Source organism: Ranitomeya imitator, chromosome 4 (genome assembly GCF_032444005.1).
Source record: "Ranitomeya imitator isolate aRanImi1 chromosome 4, aRanImi1.pri, whole genome shotgun sequence".
NCBI lineage: Eukaryota > Metazoa > Chordata > Amphibia > Anura > Dendrobatidae > Ranitomeya > Ranitomeya imitator.
The window spans coordinates 71,547,870-71,564,274 of NC_091285.1; the positions used below are offsets into that span (position 1 = coordinate 71,547,870).

A 16,405-nucleotide genomic window follows, 5' to 3' on the forward strand; every position below is an offset into this window, starting at 1 on the left:
AATTTTGAACTGCATTTAGCCCACTTTATTCTTTGGGCCTATATCTGTGTTTCCACTTCATCGTGCCCATTGCCCAGCCAGTGATAGATGAGTCTGTTGGTACATTGACCCATAACGCAACATTCCCCGTGCATGCTACACAACAACATTGTGACCCTGCTGAAAGTCAGGTTGCTCTTCCCGCATACCATACCACTTTACACGGGGACAAAGAGGAAGGTGCAGATGAAAGTGCAGGTTCCTTCATCAGGTGGGGGGAGGAATACTAGTTGGCGACGTCACTGGCACAGGGCCTCTCATAGTACGCAAAAGTGTTGCTGCCGGTGGGAGGCGCCCCCGCCGTGCAAACACACCGCTGTACTTTGAGGGGCCCTGTGCCAGTGCCAATGCCAACAAGTGGGCCCCCCCTGCTTGCTCAGGATCACAGCACTTGCAAAGTTGAAATACTTACCTCTCCCTGCTCCACTGCCGTGACGTGGTCCAGATTTCCTGGGCCCACTAATTACTTGAACCAGCCCTACCCCACACAACTTTAGCCAAATGACCCCCAATTTCAAATGCCTTCCAATTATTATAAGGTATATTACGCTTGACAAGCTTCATTAAGAAGAATGGATGGTTTTGACATTAAAATGGGCACTCTAGGTGTTTTCCTGGCCTCCACTCACTGCCGACTATGCTGCCCCATTGACTTGCATTGGGTTTCATGTTTCACTCGACCCGACTTTTGAGATAGTCGGGTTTCGCGAAACCCGGCTCGACTCTAAAAAGGTCAAGGTCGCTCAACTCTACTTACTACTTCCTGGTTTGGAGTTGTAGGAGTGTGCCGATGTTTGGAGCAGACATTTGGAGTTGTATCAGGAGAAATCTGCATCAAGTTGGTTTGGGTGTTTGTCTCCTCATCCTTATTCCCATTTGGTTTACCTCTAGGGCTGATCGAATAGCTTTGGATAAGTACTTATCTGAATAGCTATAGCACTTCCCAAATAGCTGCCTCGATAACCTTGATACCTGGAGCGCTCCCGATAATCAGCTGTTTGGCGCCGCAGCTGCATGTGTCACGGCTGTGTGACAGTCACAACAAACAGGCTCTCATTGCACAAGTTGCGACTGTCACACAGCCACAACACATCCAGCTGCGGCGCCGAACAGCTGATTATCGGGAGCGCTCCAGGTATCCAGGTTACCAAGGCAGCTATTCGGGAAGCGCTATAGCTATTCGTATAAGCACTTATCTAAAGCTATTCGCTCAACCCTATTTACCTCCCTTTCTCATTCCCCTTGTTTGTTTGTAATTTTGCATGAATGCGGTTTTCTTCTATCCCTTTCAGTTTTCCCTCTGTGATTTTACGTTAGAGCAGGACTAGCAATTCTGCTATCCTACTCACTAGAAAGTAGTGACACTCATGGTAAAAGGGGATAGGAACGTGATCACCTAAGGTGTTAAAGAACCAGGCTAGGGACTCCAGAGGAGCTCAGGGTGGAGCAGGGCAAGAATAGGGGTGCCTCTTGTTTCTTTCCCTAGTGGCAGAGCTTCCTGTTATGAATAGGTAATTCAGAACCACAATGGACCTTGAAGTTCAGAGGACACAAGTGACCTGACAAAAACCACAAAACATAGGACGAGCTCTGAGACGTGGAAACTCTGCTGACCGCAATCCCTAAACCTATCAAACCACACTAGAGGTAGCCGTGGATTGCGCCTAACGCTCCCTATGCAACTCGGCACAGCCTGAGAAACTAGCTAGTCCTGAAGACAGAAAAATAAGCCTACCTTGCCTCAGAGAAATTCCCCAAAGGAAAGGCAGCCCCCCACATATAATGACTGTGAGTTAAGATGAAAATACAAACACAGAGATGAAATAGATTTAGCAAAGTGAGGCCCGACTTACTGAATAGACCGAGGATAGGAAAGATAGCTTTGCGGTCAACACAAAAGCCTACAAACAACCACGCAGAGGGGCAAAACGACCCTCCGCACTGACTAACGGTACGGAGGTGCTCCCTCTGCGTCTCAGAGCTTCCAGCAAGCAAGCAACACCAAAAAAGCAAGCTGGACAGAAAATATAGCAACAAAAGTAACACAAGCAGAACTTAGCTTATGCTGAGCAGACAGGCCACAGGAACGATCCAGGAGGAAGCAAGACCAATACTAGAACATTGACTGGAGGCCAGGATCAAAGCACTAGGTGGAGTTAAATAGAGCAGCACCTAACGACTTAACCTCATCACCTGAGGAAGGAAACTCAGAAGCCGCAGTACCACTCGTGACCACAGGAGGGAGCTTGATCACAGAATTCACAACAGTACCCCCCCCTTGAGGAGGGGTCACCGAACCCTCACCAGAGCCCCCAGGCCGACCAGGATGAGCCATATGAAAGGCACGAACAAGATCGGCAGCATGGACATCAGAGGCAAAGACCCAGGAATTATCTTCCTGACCATAACCCTTCCACTTAACCAGATACTGGAGTTTCCGTCTCGAAACACGAGAATCCAAAATCTTCTCCACTATATACTCCAACTCCCCCTCCACCAAAACCGGGGCAGGAGGATCAACAGATGGAACCACAGGCGTCACGTATCTCTGCAACAATGACCTATGGAATACGTTATGGATAGAAAAAGAATCTGGAAGGGTCAAACGAAAAGACACAGGATTAAGAACCTCAGAAATCCTATACGGGCCAATGAAACGAGGCTTAAACTTAGGAGAGGAAACTGTTGTGAGTTCTGTTTTTGGGCTCCCTCTGGTGGTTACTGATGGTACTGGGTGACTTGTGTTCTCTGCGGTCTCTGGTCTCCACCTGTTCCATCAGGTTATGGGAGTTTCCTATTTAACCTGGCTTTTTTGTCATTTCCTCACCGGCTATCAATGTAATCAGCGTGTCTTTTCACCTCTGCTCCCTGCGTCTGTTATCTTCAGGACAAGCTAAGTTTTGATTTTCCTGTTCCACGTTTTGCTTTATTTTTGTCTTAGTCCAGCTTGCAGATATGTGATTCCTTGCTGCTGGTTGCTCTAGTGGGCTGAAATTACTCCTCATGTTCCATGAGTTGGCACATGAGTTCAAGTAATTTCAGGATGGTTTTTTGAAGGGTTTTTCGCTGACCGCGCAGTTCACTTTTGTATCCTCTGCTATCTAGCTTTAGCGGGCCTCATTTTTGCTGATTCTATTTTCATAACTACGTATGTGCTTTCCTCTCATTTCACAGTTATTACATGTGGGGGGCTGCTATTTCTGTGGGGTGTTTCTCTGGAGGCAAGTGAGGTCTGTGTTTCTTCTGATAGGGGAAGTTAATCCTTCGGCTGGTGCGAGACGTCTAGGAATCATCGTAGGCACGTTCCCCAGCTACTGCTAGTTGTGTGTTTAGGTTCAGGATCGCGGTCAGCTCAGGTTCCATCACCCTAGAGCTTGTTTTGTTTTTGTGCTTGTCCTTTTGTGATCCCCTGCCATTGGGATCATGACAGGAAACCTTCATAGGAATATAACGAGATGACAACCAAACCAAATCCCCAACACGAAGTCGGGGAACCACACAGCGTCTGCGATTAGCGAAACGTTGAGCCTTCTCCTGGGACAAGGTCAAATTGTCCACTACATGAGTCCAAATCCGCTGCAACCTGTCCACCACAGTATCCACACCAGGACAGTCCGAAGACTCAACCTGCCCTGAAGAGAAACGAGGATGGAACCCAGAATTGCAGAAAAACGGTGAAACCAAGGTAGCCGAGCTGGCCCGATTATTAAGAGCGAACTCAGCCAACGGCAAAAAGGACACCCAATCATCCTGATCAGCAGAAACAAAACAGCTCAGATATGTTTCCAAGGTCTGATTGGTTCGTTCAGTTTGCCCATTTGTCTGAGGATGGAAAGCCGAGGAAAAAGACAAATCAATGCCCATCCTAGCACAAAAGGCTCGCCAAAACCCCGAAACAAACTGGGAACCTCTGTCAGAAACAATCTTCTCTGGAATGCCAAGTAAACGAACCACATGCTGGAAGAACAATGGCACCAAATCAGAGGAGGAAGGTAATTTAGACAAGGGTACCAAATGGATCATCTTAGAGAAGCGATCACAAACTACCCAAATGACCGACATTTTTTGAGAGACGGGGAGATCCGAAATAAAATCCATAGAGATATGTGTCCAAGGCCTCTTCGGGATCGGCAAGGGCAAAAGCAACCCACTGGCACAAAAACATTAGGGCTTAGCCCGAGCACAAATCCCACAGGACTGCACAAAAGAACGCACATCCCGCGACAGAGACGGCCACCAAAAGGATCTAGCCACCAAATCTCTGGTACCAAAGATTCCAGGATGACCAGCCAACACCAAACAATGAACCTCAGAGATAACTTTATTCGTCCACCTATCAGGGACAAACAGTTTCTCTGCTGGGCAATGATCAGGTTTATTAGCCTGAAATTTTTGCAGCACCCGCCGCAAATCAGGGGAGATGGCAGACACAATTACTCCCTCTTTGAGAATACCCGCCGGCTCAGGCAAATCCGGAGAGTCGGGCACAAAACTCCTAGACAGGGCATCCGCCTTCACATTTTTAGAGCCCGGAAGGTACGAAACCACAAAGTCAAAACGGGAGAAAAACAGCGACCAAAGAGCCTGTCTAGGATTCAACCGTTTGGCAGACTCGAGATAAGTCAAGTTCTTGTGATCAGTCAAGACCACCACGCGATGCTTAGCTCCTTCAAGCCAATGACGCCACTCCTCGAATGCCCACTTCATGGCCAGCAACTCTCGATTGCCAACATCATAATTTCGCTCAGCAGGCGAAAACTTCCTGGAAAAGAAGGCGCATGGCTTCATCACCGAGCAATCAGCACCTCTTTGCGACAAAACAGCCCCCGCTCCAATTTCAGAAGCATCAACCTCAACCTGGAACGGAAGCGAAACATCTGCTTGACAACACAGGGGCAGAAGAAAAACGATGCATTAACTCTTGAAAAGCTTCCACAGCAGCAGAAGACCAATTGACCACATCAGCACCCTTCTTGGTCAAATCGGTCAATGGTTTAGCAATACTAGAAAAATTACAGATGAAGCGACGATAAAAATTAGCAAAGCCAAGGAACTTTTGCAGACTCTTCAGAGATGTCGGCTGAGTCCCATCATAAATGGCCTGGACCTTAACGGGGTCCATCTCGATGGTAGAAGGGGAAAAAATGAACCCCAAAAATGAAACCTTCTGAACACCAAAGAGACACTTTGATCCCTTCACAAACAAAGAATTAGCACGCAGGACCTGGAACACCATTCTGACCTGCTTCACATGAGACTCCCAATCATCCGAGAAGACCAAAATATCATCCAAGTATACAATCAGGAATTTATCCAGGTATTCTCGGAAGATGTCATGCATAAAGGACTGAAATACTGATGGAGCATTGGCAAGTCCGAATGGCATAACTAGGTACTCAAAATGGCCCTCGGGCGTATTAAATGCAGTTTTCCATTCATCGCCCCGTTTAATACGCACAAGATTATATGCACCACGAAGATCTATCTTGGTGAACCAACTAGCCCCCTTAATCCGAGCAAACAAATCAGATAGCAGCGGCAAGGGGTACTGAAATTTGACCGTGATTTTATTTAGAAGGCGGTAATCAATACAAAGTCTCAGCGAACCATCCTTCTTGGCCACAAAAAAGAACCCTGCTCCCAATGGCGATGACGACGGCCGAATATGACCCTTCTCCAAGGATTCTTTTACGTAACTCCGCATAGCGGCGTGCTCAGGTACAGATAAATTAAACAGTCGACCCTTAGGAAACTTACTACCAGGAATCAACTCGATAGCACAATCACAATCCCTATGCGGAGGTAGGGCATTGGACTTGGGCTCATCGAATACATCCCGGTAATCAGACAAGAACTCTGGGACCTCAGAAGGGGTGGATGATGAGATAGACAGAAATGGAACATCACCATGTACCCTCTGACAACCCCAGCTGGACACAGACATTGATTTCCAATCTAATACTGGGTTATGGACTTGTAGCCATTGCAACCCCAACACGACCACATCATGCAGATTTTGCAACACCAGAAAGCGAATATCCTCCTGGTGCACAGGAGCCATGCACATGGTCAGCTGGGTCCAATACTGAGGCTTATTCTTGGCCAAAGGCGTAGCATCAATTCCTCTCAATGGAATAAGACACTGCAAGGGCTCCAAGACAAACCCACAGCGCCTAGCAAACTCCAAGTCCATCAAATTCAGGGCAGCGCCTGAATCCACAAATGCCATGACAGAATAGGAAGACAAAGAGCAGATCAAAGTAACGGACAAAAGAAATTTCGACTGTACCGTACCAATGGTGGAAGACTTAGCGAACCGCTTAGTGCGCTTAGGACAATCGGAGATAGCATGCGTGGAATCACCACAGTAGAAACACAGCCCATTCTGACGTCTGTGTTCTTGCCTTTCAGCTCTGGTCAAAGTCCTATCGCACTGCATAGGCTCAGGTTTATGCTCAGATAATACCGCCAAATGGTGCACAGATTTACGCTCCCGCAAGCGTCGACCGATCTGAATGGCCAAAGACATAGACTCATTCAGACCAGCAGGCATAGGAAATCCCACCATGACATCCTTAAGGGCTTCAGAGAGACCCTTTCTGAAGATTGCTGCCAAAGCACATTCATTCCATTGAGTGAGCACAGACCACTTTCTAAATTTCTGACAATATACCTCTATCTCATCCTGACCCTGACACAGAGCCAGCAAATTTTTCTCTGCCTGATCCACTGAATTGGGTTCATCGTACAGTAATCCGAGCGCCAGAAAAAACGCATCAATATTACATAATGCAGGATCTCCTGGCGCAAGGGAAAATGCCCAGTCTTGAGGGTCGCCACGTAATAAAGAAATAATAATCTTAACTTGTTGAACTGGGTCACCAGAGGAGCGAGGTTTCAACGCCAGAAACAGTTTGCAATTATTTTTGAAACTCAGAAATTTAGCTCTATCTCCAGAAAACAAATCAGGAATAGGAATTCTTGGTTCTAACATAGAATTCTGAGCCACAAAGTCTTGAATATTTTGTACTCTTGCAGTGAGAAGATCCACACATGAAGACAGACCTTTAATGTCCATCACCAGACCTGTGTCCTGAACCACCCAAATGTCTAGGGGAAAAGGCAAAACACAGTGCAAAGAAAAAAAAAATGGTCTCAGAACTTCTATTTTCCCTCTATTGAGAAGCATAGTACTTTGGGCCTCCAGTACTGTTATGAATAGGTAATTCAGAACCACAATGGACCTTGAAGTTCAGAGCACACAAGTGACCTGACAAAAACCACAAAACATAGGACGAGCTCTGAGACGTGGAAACTCTGCTGACCGCAATCCCTAAACCTATCAAACCACACTAGAGGTAGCCGTGGATTGCCCCTAACGCTCCCTATGCAACTCGGCACAGCCTGAGAAACTAGCTAGTCCTGAAGACAGAAAAATAAGCCTACCTTGCCTCAGAGAAATTCCCCAAAGGAAAAGGCAGCCCCCCACATATAATGACTGTGAGTTAAGATGAAAATACAAACACAGAGATGAAATAGATTTAGCAAAGTGAGGCCCGACTTACTGAATAGACCGAGGATAGGAAAGATAGCTTTGCGGTCAACACAAAAGCCTACAAACAACCACGCAGAGGGGCAAAAAGACCCTCCGCACCGACTAACGGTACGGAGGTGCTCCCTCTGCGTCTCAGAGCTTCCAGCAAGCAAGCAAAACCAAAAAAGCAAGCTGGACAGAAAATATAGCAACAAAAGAAACACAAGCAGAACTTAGCTTATGCTGAGCAGACAGGCCACAGGAACGATCCAGGAGGAAGCAAGACCAATACTAGAACATTGACTGGAGGCCAGGATCAAAGCACTAGGTGGAGTTAAATAGAGCAGCACCTAACGACTTAACCTCATCACCTGAGGAAGGAAACTCAGAAGCCGCAATACCACTCGTGACCACAGGAGGGAGCTTGATCACAGAATTCACAGCAGCTTCCCTTTCCCATCTGTCTCGCCGTGGGCAATCTTGCTTCTGCAGCGCCCCAGAGTCCTGGTCGTTGCAGTAATGTCGCTCTGCCACTAAGGGGAGTGATGTTATGTCTGATTGCACTAAAGGAGTTCACCTGACCAGGTATCACAGTCACACATTACACTTCACACTCCGGCCACCAGGGGGAGCAAAAGGCTCTATGTATTAGGCCACTCCTCACACTCTGGTAAAACTGGGGGTTGGACAGGAAGTTGGGCAGAACGCAGCCTGGGAGAGCTCCAGAGAGGACCTGTCAGAAGTGGGAACCTGGCAGGTACCTAGCAGAAAGGACAGATTGTTACGGAGCCGCACCTGCACTACCTTGCGGCGGCATCTCAACGAAGGACACGAAGCGAAGTATATTGTGGAGAAGTGAGAAGCGGGATCATAGTACAAAGGAGATAGAACCAGAAGGAGTTGTGTCCCTAAGACTGTGGCAACATCCTTCTGAGGTGCGTAGCCGGTGGCCGGAGCACCGAGGAAGTAACAGACTCCACGCATTACTTCAAACAGCGGCAGGACAGTTAATTACAGGTTGGCTGTCTGACTTAAATCACCTAAATTGAGGCAATCGTGGGAGAGGGGCGTCTCTAGGGTCCCAGAATAACTCCAGGCCTACCTTTCATACGGGTGCATCCTAGCCATATTATCTGGGGGACAGAGAGAGAAAGAACAGATACGACAGTTCTGAGGACTATCCTGTGGTGCTCAGCAGGGAAGGACTACAACACACAGGCGCTAGAAGGTAGACACTGATTCCCACCTGGCAAAGGGAACTCTGGATGTGCCTTCGGACCGGCCGGTCTCAGCCAGCCCTGTTAACAGTGCTCTGGATTGCGGACCCCGAAGCCTTCAGTAAAAAGGTAAAGAGACTGCAACCCTGCGTCCTCGTTATTCCTCGCACCTTGCACCACGCACCATCACCTTTCATTGGACGCCCCTTAACAGGGTCACGGACCGGGTCTAGCCACCGAGTAAGCCAGGCCCTAGGTTTGGGGGCGCTCCAGTAACATCAGTAGCGTGACAACATGTTTTGATAATTAAATATAATGTAGGGATTTCACTCTTTGGCAGCAGTTGAGGTAGGCACAAGCAGCAAAGTGCTTAGTCAAATAGGAAGATTTATTTAACTTCATAAACCTTCAAATGAAAACAAACTGTCTTTCACCGGCAACACAGTATAACATAAAATAAAACAGTCTTTAAAGGGACACTGTCACCTGAATTTGGAGGGAACAATCTTTAGCCATGGAGGCAGGGTTTTTGGGTGTTTGATTCACCCTTTCCTTACCCGCTGGCTGCATGCTGGCTGCAATATTGGATTGAAGTTCATTCTCTGTCCTCCATAGTACACACCTGCGCAAGACAAGATTGCCTTGTGCAGGCATGTACTACGGAGGGCAGAGAATGAACTTCAATCCAATATTGCAGCCAGCATGCAGCCAGCGGGTAAGGAAAGGGTGTATCAAACAACCAAAAACCCCGCCTCCATGGCTGAAGATTGTTCCCTCCAAATTCAGGTGACAGTGTCCCTTTAAGATGTATGGGCTCACCCATTAACAACAGTAAATAAGATTAGTCAGTCTTAGCTACAACTGACAATAACAGAGGCAGTCTTAAACTGCCTTAAATATTCACTCTAATTCTGGAGGTGGAGATTAGAGATGAGCGAATTTGATGGGGTCAGGGATTATTTGGCAAGCTATAGCGCTTACCGAATAAGCTGCAAAGGGAACCCGGATACATAGAGCGCACTGGCTGATAAGCTGTTCTGAGCATGTGTCATGGCTGTGTGACAGTGACAACACACAGGCTCTCCATGCATGTGACTGTGACACAGCCGCGCCACATGCAGCTGCGGCATCGATCAGCCGGTGTGCTCCATGTATCCAGGTTCCCTCTGCAGTTTATATGGTAAGCGCTATAGCTTGCCGAATAAGCAGGAACTTGATCAAATTGGCTCATCTCTAGTGGAGATATGAGAACAGGCAGTCCCACCCAGTTGTTGTGGTTGTTCCTAAAACCCTGACCCAAATTCCAGGCCCATAAAAAAAAAGCTATCAGTACTAATGGTGCTGGGGGCAGCTCTTGGGGGCTCACACCAACTCAGTGACATCTCCCATCCAGGTCCTGTCCAGCTACCACCTTACAATAGGTTTTTCATTCAGTCCCATTGCCACAGGTCTATAACATCCAGCCCCTCACCATGCAGTCTGCCTTTAGCAACATTAATGAAAGAATATTTTTTTTCTAAAGAGCTTACAGATACCAGAGTGGTCATGTAACTGGATGTCACTTTTGCGACAAGTCAGTTTATGAAATTATTTCCCACCTAAATATTCCATGAAATCTATTGAAAAGTGGAAGCATTTAGGAACCACAGCAACTCCGTCAAAGTAGAGACCATGTAAAGTTACGTTAGTGTATGAAAGTCACCCACACTCTGCTGACTCAATAACTGCAGAGTCCAAACCTCATATAACATTAACAAAAATTGTGTGCTGGAAGTTTCATTACATGAGCTCTTATGGCTGAACAGCTGCATGCAAGCCATACATCACCAAGCACAATGCCAAGCACCAGAAGAAATACTGGAAAGCACGCTGCCACTGGACTACGGAGCAGTGGAAGCTTGTTGTGTGGAGTGACCAATCATGCTTCTCTGCCCTGCAGTCTAATGGATGAGTCTGAGTTTACTGAATGCCAGAAGAATGTTACCTGCCCAAATTGCATTGAGCCAATTGTACAATTTGGTGGAGGTGTGATAATGCTATATGGTTGTTTTACAGAAGTTTGCCTAGGCTCTTTAGTTTCACTTTAGTTTCAGTAAAGACAAATTTTAAAGAAATTCTGTCATCAAGTTTTTACCAATTAATTTAAGAGCAGCATAACGTAAAGGCAGAGATCCCAATTCCAGCAATATATCACCTACTGGGCTGCTTATCTGTCTTATCAGCAGGACATTATCAATAAAGCACCAGCAAAACTGCGCCATGTAGTCCTCCATATTCATGAGCTTTGTTTAAGCCCACCCCCACCTCTGATTTGCAGCTTTCTGCCTATGCACAGTGTACACAGAAAGCTGCCAATCAGAGGTGTGGGCGGCGTTACACAGAGCTCAGCATTCAGAGAGGTGGTAGATCTAGAGCAGATAGCGCAATAATTTTATCAAAACAACAACAAGTTGCCTAGTAAGGGACACATTGCTGAAATCAAGGTCTGTGTTGTCTCAGAGATAAGGGGGGCCACTCCTTTATCTGCACAGAATGCAAATGGCCTCACTTTTCTTTGCGTTGGCCATTACATTCATATAGTTCCTCATGGCTTAGTGTCCATTATCCGGGCTCAGTCCTTCTCGGCCCTTATCCAAATGTTAGGTTAGGACCCTCCCGAATAGGGTCACCATGACATGGTGGGATAAATTTTACTTTTTTTTAAATCAAAATTATGCTAACTAAGTACCCTATATTATTTTCATGCACTATTGCTGTTTATTTATACATTGAAATGTATTTGCTTTTTATGTTTTTATCTTGTCTGTTTAGTGGCCATTGTGAACATGCGCCTACACGCTGCATGCACTTTAACCTGCATTCCAGTTCATATCTTCAGTTGTTTGGTATATAATTCGGTAGACTATGCCCACAATATGCCAGACTATGCTTATGTAACACCCCAGGTTCCTGGCTGTTACAGTGGCATTGCTTTCTTCACGAAAAGAGTGATGTCACGTTTGGAAGCGAGGACGGATTCCTTTTATCAGGTAATGACAAACATGCAACATGTTCCTACTCCAGGCCAGAAGGGGGAGCTCTGATCCAGCTTGTGGGTGGCTCCCCTATATATATATATATTCTGGCTGGACGGAAAGTAGTCAGTTGGTGAGAGGAGTCAGTCTGTGAGAGAGTCTGAGAGAGGAAGGAGATAAGAGGCCGTGCAGCCACGTGAGGTGCTGCAGCTCCTGAAAGAGATAGAAAGGAAAGCAGAACAAGCTGTAGAGAGCGTGAAGGAGGAAATGGAGCAAAAGAGAGTGAGGAGCTGTGGGTTAGCTGTGACTGGGCTACCTCCATGCTGAAGCGCAGATACCGGTAGCCAGAAGACCGAGATTGTGAGGGTAACTATGCCCAACGTCAGAAACCGGCGGGACAGCCGAATGCAAGTCACCTGTCCACCTTACACACCCGAAGACACAGTAGCACAGAGAACCCACGTTGTGATACAGATCCTGTAAAAAGGCTTGCGCTACCTGTCATGCGGGTTAGTGTCCTCTCTGCAAGGAGGACAGAGAGAAAATGTGAGGACCTTGTTAGAGGCCAAAGGCAGCAAGGGACTACAACACAGTGCTAGAAGGAAGGCTTCCAAACCCACCTGGTAAGGGGGACTCCCAACTCGCTTCCAAGCCAGCCGGACCACACCTGCATCCGTGATCCGGTACCCTGGACTGTGACTGCCTGAATTCGACAGTAAAAGGGTAAAGAGAATGCAACCCTGTGTCCACCATTTCTTGCTACATCATTCACCATATTTATCTATACACCGGGAATCCTGGGGACCCAGCTTCACCTGTGGGAAGCCATACCATCCCTGCTGCCACAACATCACCCCAGAGGACCCCTTTAAGCAGCGTCAGTCATGCCTGACCGAATACCACAGGTGGCGTTATGAACAAACTTTATTTCACAAACCCCTTTAAAGACTGTCCCTTTTTCATGGGTGGCCAGGGCCATGGACCGGGTCACCACCGCCGTGACACATCCCTTTAAGTACCGGACCCGGTACCGAGTACCCCACAGCCCTGGTGGGCATTTCACTTACATTTCTTATAGAGTTCAAGTCCTCTTTTTCTCTGAAGAGGCAATTTGCATACTACTAATTTTTGGAAGGAAGAGTAGCTCTGCAGCACAAACAGCTGCTCTAACAACTGAACATAAAAAATACATTTCTGAGCATGGTTTGAGATGGAGATTTTTCAACAGTATTCCCTTTTGTCTATTTTTGTACCTTAACCCCATTTATTTCAGCTTCAAAACCAATCAGCCCACATACCTGAGTGGCGTCATTTCTATAAAATCTATTTCCCTTTTTTTTCTATTGAATATTAATGCATTTTTATAAGATCTTCGATGCGGATCCTATCGGTTTCAGCTCCTGTTTATAGTCCTAATCTATCAGACAATATTATCGGGGGTCAAAACTATGAAATAATGTAATTTGTAGCTTCCAAACTTTCAACAGACATCAGCAGAAAGAGGGATGATTTCCGGTGAAGATCCCATTCGCTTTCTGAAATGTGCTCGTTACATGCAGTCCTAGAAGCGCCTACACCAAAATCACAATCATACCTCAATTTACAATTCCCCTCCATCCAGAAGAATGGCCCTGCTTACATCTGAAAGTGTTTTCCTACAAATGCCTCCCAATGTCCATGATCCCAAGGCCCTGATCTTCTCCATGAGTCCCATCTGCTCATGGAGCGCACAGAGCTTCTGAGTCTGGCAGGCATTTCAATAACGACAATTTTCCATGCGTGTTATCAATGAGCGGTCAGAAATGAGCAAAAATGCAGTCATTTAATTGGCATCACATGTGGATCACAAATGAAGAACACCCTACTGTACGATCACTATCATGGAGTCATGTATCGCTGATTGTAACTGATACCGTGTCCTCCTAAGTGGAACCAGCGACTGACGAGAAGCCACATGGCGCTGCTGTACACATACACAGGTCAATGTGGAGGCACCAAACACTAGTTTGACATTTTATTTGCCCTTTTTCAGCATTCTGTGTTATTGAGAATACACAATATGCTAAGACGTAATAATATATTGACATATGTCTATTTATAAAATCGATATTGAAATTATTTATCCCATTAAGGAAGAGAAATGGCCCAAAACCCCTAATGTGAAGCGCGACTATGGTTTGCACATGGTGAATAACACCACTTGGCTAATATATGACTCTCATCCTGCATTTTAAAAAGTTTTCCGCTTAGCGTGGTCTGTTGCTAATTTTCAGTTATTTCGAAGCTAATGAGAGGAGACCAGCTGTTAAAATATATAGGATATCCATCATTCACAGGGACATGAGGGATTCCTGCTCTTCTATATCCTCTTTTAGCATTTGTCCCTAAGCAGTAACAACCGTATGTAGGACATAAAAGCAGTACTAAACAGTGTAGCTGTGAATCCACCTCTGGGATTCGATAAAACACTTACTAGAAAACAGCAGTGTTGTCTTAATATGTTTCTCTGCACACTTCCCTCCTCCCACGCATCTCTCCACTCCATCCAAGATGGGACTCTGCAGAACCCTGTTCTTGGGATCTACAGTTCCATTCTTGGAATCGCTAGGTGCCCAGTGATCAGCAGGTTACTCCTTATCCTATAAACTTAATTGTGGAAATAGCCACTTAACAAGGTCACCTGGTTAAACGTCTTGAAGACAAACTCTTTGTAAATGGCATCCCTGGCAGCGATTTCTGCCCATCCTAAAGCCTGGAGATCCTGGACTGCTTGGGTTCTTTCTTCTGGAGTCAGTAAGTGAGCCTCTGATGTCTGCCCAAAAAATAATAATACATTAATAAAGTGGTCAACCTACTGAGGGTGTGTTCACACATGCAGGTTTTGTTGCTTTTTTTTTTTTTTTAATTTCCTGCCGATATCCTAAAATGACAACTGACAAAATGCAGAATTCCAGCAAATTTTACTTTTCCTTAACATAAATAGAGCGACTCCTGTCCATGGGCCAAGGTCCTCTTCTGCAGCACTGCCGCTCTGTGGAAAGGAAAAGCTCTAAATATAAAGGGGTTCTCACAGATAATGCTCATCATCTGTCATCGGGGAGGTGAGAAATGTCTGATCACTGGGGACCCCGAGCTGGACCCCACTGATGACTAGAACATGAGTCCCAAGCCCCGGCATAACCGCAAGGAGTGCATGCTGTGCTCTGCTAGGGTATGGTGGCACAGGGTGGAGATGAAAATCCAAAGTGTGCTTGAGTGGATTCACAGGAGCCATGACTGACAAATCTGGGAGTTTCTCTACTAATTAGGGTATGTGCACGTTAAGTGGTGTAATAGGAGCATATTTGCTGCGGTTTTTTTGGTGCATATTTTCCCCACTTATTAGGCTTAAATCACACAGGGCATTTTGAAGCTTTTTTTTAATGCAAATTTTCAGCTGCTTTTTACAGTACCAGCAAAGCCTATGAGATTTCAGAAATATCATGCGCACACATTGTTTTTTTTGTCATAAAGATTTTACGCTTTGCATGTTTTTTGGCACAATGGAGCATGTCGCTTTTCGGCATTTTTTTTTTTTTTTTTGGCGGTTTTCACCCATTGAAATGAATGGGCGGTGAAAAAAAAAATGCAGGTATCAAGTTTTGCTGATTTTTTTTCTGCCAAAACCTGATTTCATGGAATGGGACTTTTTTTTTTTTTCAACACTAAACTTCATCATCATGATCAAGAGACAAATCTGACATGCCAAAAACGCAGCAAAAAAAAAAAAAAAAATTACACAAATTAAACATGCTTTTTTTTTTCCTCTAGCTTTTTCCTGTCAAGAGAAAAGGTTTTGCTGCAGGAAAAAAAAAATGCTGAAAAAACGCCCAGTGTGAATGTACCTTAAGTATGAGTGAAATCTGCAGCAAAAACGCTGAAAGAATTGACATGCTGCAGAATTACATCCGCAAGTCAGAAATAAGCAAAGTGTGCATGAGACTTCAGGAATCTCATTCACGTGATGGTAGCAGGAAACCCTGCAGGTTCTGTGACAAATCGGAGCAGAAGAAAAGAGACAAATAGGTAACGTGTAGGTTTCATTAATTATTGATGCAAATCCAAATAAACACCCATGACATTTGCCACTCACCCATGATTTGCACAGAAATATCATGTGCTTTATGGGTAATAGTCAGCGTGGAAAACTGCTGGGAAAGCAAACACGAAGATGGTGCTCCTCTGGTGGGTCCTGCTGGTACCAAAAGAGAGGACCTCCCGACTGTCACCACATGACCCCCCAGAGGGGAGGAAGCAAGCCGGTGATATTTGCATGTATGGTATATGACCAATAAAGCCAGCGATTGGCTGCAGTGGTCTTGTTAAGGATGATGGGATGTCTTTACTTTTTCTAATGACCGAGACCACAGTGGAGGATCCAAGGGGGTAAGTAATGCCTATTTATTTTTCAACATTCCCCACTAATTACACAATTTTGAAAATCTTATAGAACTTAAACTATTCCTGATATGGGACAAAATAACCCCAATAATGCCCCATGGTGGGTGCTGGTGTATGGAGCAGGCCCAGGAACTGAACCCGCTTCATCTATGGTGGATACT

The 16,405-nt window shown here is 45.8% G+C and overlaps 1 protein-coding gene across 1 annotated transcript in view; it reads right to left on the minus strand.

Moving 5' to 3' along the window:
• The window catches only part of PCBD2 (pterin-4 alpha-carbinolamine dehydratase 2), a 209,773-nt gene that overhangs the window by 189,448 nt on the left and 3,920 nt on the right, over positions 1-16,405 (minus strand). The window contains exon 2 of the mRNA XM_069763810.1: positions 14,485-14,616. Within this exon, the coding sequence (XP_069619911.1) occupies positions 14,485-14,616 (132 nt within the window). The remainder of the gene's footprint in view (positions 1-14,484; positions 14,617-16,405) is intronic.